This window comes from Nelumbo lutea, chromosome 1 (genome assembly GCF_056320005.1).
Source record: "Nelumbo lutea isolate HS-2025 chromosome 1, American lotus-T2T, whole genome shotgun sequence".
Lineage (NCBI taxonomy): Eukaryota > Viridiplantae > Streptophyta > Magnoliopsida > Proteales > Nelumbonaceae > Nelumbo > Nelumbo lutea.
The window spans coordinates 127,212,398-127,219,069 of NC_142684.1; the positions used below are offsets into that span (position 1 = coordinate 127,212,398).

Below are 6,672 nucleotides of genomic sequence, written 5' to 3' on the forward strand. Positions count from 1 at the left end.
CTTCAAAACATGTCTCTATAGTATTTGAACTTTCAAACTGTGTCTAATAGGTCCCTATTGTTAGTCAACATTGTCATGTGACATTAGGTGTGCATTAAATAATTTCAAAATGGCAAAATTACTCTTTATGATATTTTTTTGACCATTTTACCCCTTTCTTCTGAGTGTTTTAAGAAGGAAAGGGAAAGAAGGGTTATGAAACTGGACACTGATCAACTATTGGAGCTCCTGTTCCCCTTTTCAAGCTCTCTCCCATTCAACGATCAACTGTTACCGGACGATCACTTGTTTGGTTTCATAATTCTTCTTTCCTTTTTCTTCTTTGACACTTAGATGAAATCGATAAAATGATTAGAAAATATCATCAAAGGTAATTTTTCCATTTTGAAATTATTTAATGCACACTTGACGTCACATTACAGTGTTGACTAATGGTCAACTAACAGTAGGGATTAGACACAATTTGAAAGTTCAGGGTACTGCAGTAGAGATGCATTTTGAAGTTCAGGGACTGACTTGACACAACCCTTCAAGGTCATGGTATTGTTCAAGAATTCCCTAAATTATAAGTTTTGAACTGTATAATGATTGTCTATATATTAACTTACTCAATTTAATCAACAAAGATAATATAAGTTTTAAACTATATATATCATATTTATTGAAAATCAAGTTTCTAAAGGACATGTTTTTTTTTTCAATGGGAGAGTATGCAAACAACAAGTTCCACGGATGGAGCTAGAACCACAAAGGCCAGAACCGACTCTGGAACCGACCTTCATAGGTTGGTTTTGGTTCCGAAAACCTGGAACTGACCCCTATAGGATAGGTTCCAGTTTCTACCATGAATCCAAACCAAACTACCCATGCTCACCCCTAGATGGGATGGTTAATATGAAGGGGAAGCCCAAGAATCCTACACTGATAAACATAGTCAGGAAGAGTTTAGAAGACTCGTGAATCTTATTTTGGTGGTATATTGTGGGGGACCGATGCCCTATGTTTAGGAATTGGGCAGTTCACTTATCATTCAATTTCTCTTTTTCTCCTATTTTCTATCAAAGCAAGCATAGCCTAACTTACCTGCCTAAGAAAAGAGATGTTAAAAGGCATTGTACACATTGAAATTAGGCCTTAGTAGGGTGAATGGGTTGAGTAGATCAACACAACCAAATCAAAGTGACTCAATTATGGGTCTGAACCTATATTGTTATATTATTAGTGGAGAATACGTACTAGGCTGAATAGATTCGGTAGATCAACAGAACCAAATCAAAGTGATTCAATCATGGGTCAGAACCAAATCAAAGAACCAAATCAAAGTGATTCAATTATGGATCTAAACCTATATTGTTATATTATTAGTGGAGATACCAGGCTGAATAGATTCCATAGATTATATTGAATCAAAGTGATTCAATTATGGTACTGCAACCCTATACAATCTAAAATGACAAATACCTTTATCCTAAAATATTAATCTGTCTGTGTATTGACATCAATTCTGAATTGGTACCTACCCCAACTGTACTGAGGATAAGAATTCTTAGGATGTGCTGAACAGTCATTTTCAACATTTGGATTTAACGTTTACACCAAAAGCAAAGCAAGTATTGGGTTTGTAGAGTAATATATTTTTTCATGCAAAGTCTCAGTTATAATTGGGTTAGAACCAGTATTATTGGTATACTTGGGTTGGCCCAATTCAAGTGTATCAGATCCAGCCCACAATTTTATAAGTACTGGGATTTGATTTTTTGTCCTCCAGCTAGGCCTGCATCCAAAACTTTGGGCCTCTGTATGTTTTAGGTTGGCCCCCAGCATAACCCTAAGGTAGCCCGAGCTTGGCCTGGTCCAATCCAAGACAGGTCTGATCATAGATTCATATATATCATGTAGACAGGTCTAATCATAGATTCATATATATATATATATATATATATACATAGATTCATATAAGCCTACATATACATATATGTATTAAATTCGAATGTAAACTGACTGACCAGTGTGAATTTGACCTCTACTACCCAAGCCCAAGTCGAATATACCAAATTTCAATGTAGGTTAGAGCTGGGTTAGAAAAATTGGACTTAACCTTGGGCTTTTAGACCTTAAGACTCAATTCTTAGGTTAGGCTTGACTGACCTTAATCGAAGCCCAGCCCGTCTGAGGTGCGCACTTAAAACTATAATACCTATTTTCTCATGGTATATTTGTAATGTTATCATATTATCATGCTCAAACCTGTAATTTAACAAATGAATATTTTATTATCAAATAATTAAATCACAGTTGCAAAAACTAATTGGGTCCTATCGGATCAATTTGCTAAAATTAATTAAAAATGGGTTGTCCAAATTTGAACTGGTTCTGCACATTTACAACGTAACAGTTTAGGACCAAATCTACCCTAACCCATCCCATAAGTAATTGGTAAAATTTTTTAACGTAAAAATTTGGGTCTTCGAAATCCAAAAGCCAATAAAGATGCATGAAATCTCTATTCTACAACACATTGCTGACACCTGACAAAGAGGGAAGTGAAAAACATTGATGGTCTGGACCAGCCACCTACAGTTGGGAATTTAAGAAGCATTTGTACACACGAAAAAAAAAAAACTGAAAGAAATTAAACCACTATTTCTCTTGGGTATTTCATTAGTTTACATAAAACCCTGAATCCCATAACCCTCTCCGCGTTGCTTTGAAATTGCCCTGAGAACGGCTTGAGTCACATCTCGAGCATCCAAAGCTTGGTCCTGAGCTTCTACCATGCTTTCCATGCAAAAGCAATGGTTTGATGAAACCCTAGCCTGGAGCACGTTTAGACTGGTCTCCTCGAAGGCCTCCAAGATGGAAACCAGCAAATCTGGCCCCTTTTCGCATCTTACTTCAACTACAAAACCATTTTCAATCCTCTCTACTTTCACTTCCTGTTCATCCAATATAAACAAAATTTATATATAACTTATCAATGTTAAAGTGTTTTTTTAATTGATTTAATTTAAATAAAAGGTGTGATTGGCACATCCCACTTTTGTCTTTTCCATCTATTTCATTTTCATTGGGATGTGCCCAAATCAATTCTTACTTGTAAATGTCAAACTATTCAGGCCAGAATTTCCCATCTAATTACACCTGGTAAAAAGTCGACCCAACCCACAATCTCACTCCCAATGAGATGCGAATACACGAATTTTGAAATTTCTTTAGAAACTTCACAAAACCCTTGAAAGAATTTTCCCACAACAAAACTTTATGTTTCTCAACCAAACACAACCTAAGGTTGTGTTTGGTTTACATTCCAGTTGCAAGATACGCCAATAAATAAAATTGAGATTGAAACAAATATTTGTATATAATAAATGTCTTTCTTTATATTTTTTAACAAAAAACATTATTGAATTACATACCTTTTTAAAGGCAAAAAAATTATCAACTTTTCATATAAATGTATTATACGTACAATCATATATCCATAGTATGTATATACATTCTATGGATTCTAAAAAGTATGGGATAATGTTTAAAGAATCAAGGAATCTTACGTGTGACAAATTAGTTTAGAGCTGAAAGGATCTCCAAGCTTCTCTACTACTTGCTCTCCATTAGTAAACAAATTTTGTCTCAAAACACTTTGTCATAATAATCTCATTTTATATTAAAAAATTAGAACTCTCAATAGTCTAGAAGCTAATTATTAATTAGTCGGAAAATGAACATGTGGCCAATCCAGTGGCTTCATGTAGAGAAGCTCTACTACACTAGTAAATCCTTTTCTTAATTATATTTATAAATATTGCATATTTTAATAGATTATACATAACCGTAAAATATGCTGAATTTCAATGTTTTAAAAAATGACTTGGAACTGGAACCGTTCTAGCCATTGGTTTTTAAGTCGATTTCGACTGTTCGGGTCAATAGGTCATTGATTGATTTAATGGTTTTTTGCTAGGGACCTGGGCTTAGGGTAAAATGGAACCGGTTGCTTGGACGACTCCCGGGTCAAACGGTCTGACCATCTGGGTGAACAGCGGTTTGAAAACCATGCTTAATTTTTATTAAAAGTAAAGAAGACATATTAAGCATGTACTAATCTTTACCTAAATCTAATTTTTCACAATCACATGTTTGTTTGATCAAAGTTTTGGGAAAATCTATGATGTAGAAAAGATATGATATGGTAAGAGTTTTGACCAATCAAAACTCACCCATGAATTTTGATAAATAACACCTTACTTGCTTCCACGTTTGTGATTTCAGTTTATTAGTTAGTTGTTTTTCTCATATCATAGTCGAACCCCAAAGTTTTTGATATATTTCTTATTCTTGGAATCATAGAACTTTTCATGTAATAGGAGCTGGTTTGTTAATTAGTTCATTCAGTAAGGTGGTGTTCGATAACACTTTTTAGATGTCTGAATCTGAAATATACGCTTTTTAGATGTAATGCTTATTTGGTGTTGCATCTAAAATATGATTTGAAAAGATTTTTTTAGATCTGAAAATTTAAGACTCAGGCCCATCACTTAAGGCGCTCAGACACATGTTAGACCTGGCCTAAAGTAAAAAATACCCTTACCCCATTCAACATCTCTCCCTCTCTTGTCTTCATACCACCGCAGCTGCAATTCTCAGCAGCGACAATTCTCTCTTTGTCTCTATCTCTGTTTTTCTCTCTCTGTCTCCCGTCACCGCTGCTACAAGTTTCCAGCGGCGACAGTTCGATGAGTAATAATAATAATAATAATTATTATTAATTATAAATTATTTTTACTAATTATTAATTATTTTTATTAACTAGTAATTTTTAATTATTTCATTAATTTTTAAAAAATATTTTTATTTTTTATTTATGTAAATTATTAATTATTTTAATATTTTTATAGTCATTAATTATTTTTTTATTTATTAATTAGTAATTTTTAATTTGTTATTTTTTCAATATTATTTCAAAGTTGAAAATTAATTTTTTATGAGATAATTCGAATTGAACTCAACATTTCCAAATAGTATGTTCTAGGGAGTAAAATAGTAAAACTAATGAATTTCAGATGGTAAAGGGTTGATCTAACACAAATAAACATATGGATTCAAAGCCATTAAAAAATAGAAAAGCACCTATGCTTCTTTTCAGATTTTAGACAAATAATATCTTTTTAACTTTTTAGATTTTAGATTTATCAAATGCCACCTAAGCTTCCAAAGGTTACTGAAAATAAAAGAGAAACAGAAAGTTGAAATAGGAAATTTCTTTAAAGAACTTTCCCTTAACTTTCTGTTTTCTCTCTTAATTATTTTCTGTCAAACCAAATACAGCCTCAATGGTCGATAAAAGAATCTTACATGTATGCTTCAACTCAATTTCGAAATAAACTAGTCTATAAGCAGTTTGGATTAAGGATTACCTATTTATAAGTTACAAGAACCCTATCCACATATCACTATAGCCAATCATTTCGATAACATCCTCCGGATTTGTATGTTGTTATTTATGGTGAGATATTCCCCATGTACAGCGACTCTGGATCTCCTACCCACAAGCCACAACTTTACCCCACGCCTACCTATAAAACACTACATCTGTGCTTCGATACCTATCCACGATGTTATGTGGATAGGTCTGAAGCGGGATCTACTCCTCACAAATGGGCGCCTCACAGGCACATCCACCATGGAAAATGGTGTTAGCTGGAGATATTCTTTTGGGTTTCCAGTCTGATAAAACCCGGTGCATGCAAACCTTTTTTGAAGGACCCGGACCCGATGCTGGACTGTTTCCTTCTTCCATTGAATGTCCGTACAGGTATCGAAGCAGTATAGAGATATTAGAACTGCACCCAACTTGTACTAATTTTCTTTTTCCTAAGCATTTAGTAATTTGTCTTCAAGCTCCTTATCAAACACCAGTACATGGAAAACTAATTTATATACTAATAAAATATAGTGTGCTATGTGCTTTCGTGCGTGAGAGAGAGAGAGAGGACCGTAGGGAGTTGAATTTGCTTCAGGAGGTCTCCGTATGCTTGGTTCAGTGCCTCCAATTTGAGTTTCAATTGGTTAATGTAGTTAAAAGCATCCCTGATAATAGAACTCTTCCTCACCTGCACGAACAACACCAGCGTCATCAACATAAATGATAAACCCCACAATAACGAGCTTGCTTGTGACACCATTAATGATAACATAAACATAAACTGATCAAGGAGAAGAAAAGAAATTAAGATGTTGTATATGTATCACTTACCGATTTCGAGCTGGTGAGGGACCGGAGTATTTGAAGCTTCCGGCGGAAGGCCACTCTCTTTTGCTGTCTAGAAACCATCTCTCTCTCTCTCTCTCGTTGTGTATGAGTTTTAGGTTGTATTTGATTATAAAGTCTTGGCTTTTATAGCTCAGAAAAGGTCTTCTGTATGCCAAACTACAGAAGTGCCACGGAAAAATGTCAGAAGTAGCCCTGACGATTGATAAACTACAGAACACAAGTCATCTGAGTGCTGATGTGTGAATTCTGAATACCCTTTTTTTTATGTTGAATGAGCAAAAAATAACTAGAGGTTAGTATAAACTGCAGAAGGGTATTTTCGGTCTTACAATCTTACAACAGAGCAGAAGTGTTTTTTGACCAACACTGGACCTGTTTAATTAGCTAAAATGAGAGGTTTA

At 34.4% G+C, this 6,672-nt stretch overlaps 1 protein-coding gene across 1 annotated transcript; it reads right to left on the reverse strand.

Annotated features, from left to right (window-relative positions):
* Window positions 1–2,480: 2,480 nt before the first annotated feature.
* LOC148877432 (uncharacterized) lies at window positions 2,481–6,422 on the reverse strand. Its single transcript, XM_088941098.1, has 3 exons — window positions 6,254–6,422; window positions 5,994–6,110; window positions 2,481–2,936 (listed from the first exon to the last, which is right to left on the reverse strand). The coding sequence occupies exons 1-3, from the start codon at window positions 6,329–6,331 to the stop codon at window positions 2,667–2,669; spliced, it is 465 nt and encodes a 154-aa protein (XP_088797224.1). The 5' UTR covers window positions 6,332–6,422; the 3' UTR covers window positions 2,481–2,666.
* Between the last annotated feature and the right edge of the window lie 250 nt (window positions 6,423–6,672).

Bases quoted from the DNA above. Each gene is read 5' to 3' on its own strand.
- LOC148877432 (XM_088941098.1), bottom strand. From the start codon at position 6,331: ATGGTTTCTAGACAGCAAAAGAGAGTGGCCTTCCGCCGGAAGCTTCAA. The intron at 6,111-6,253 runs GTAAGTGATACA...TTGTTCGTGCAG, and splicing joins CCCTCACCAGCTCGAAATCG to GTGAGGAAGAGTTCTATTAT. The intron at 2,937-5,993 runs GTCCTCTCTCTC...TTGGATGAACAG, and splicing joins AGCAAATTCAACTCCCTACG to GAAGTGAAAGTAGAGAGGAT.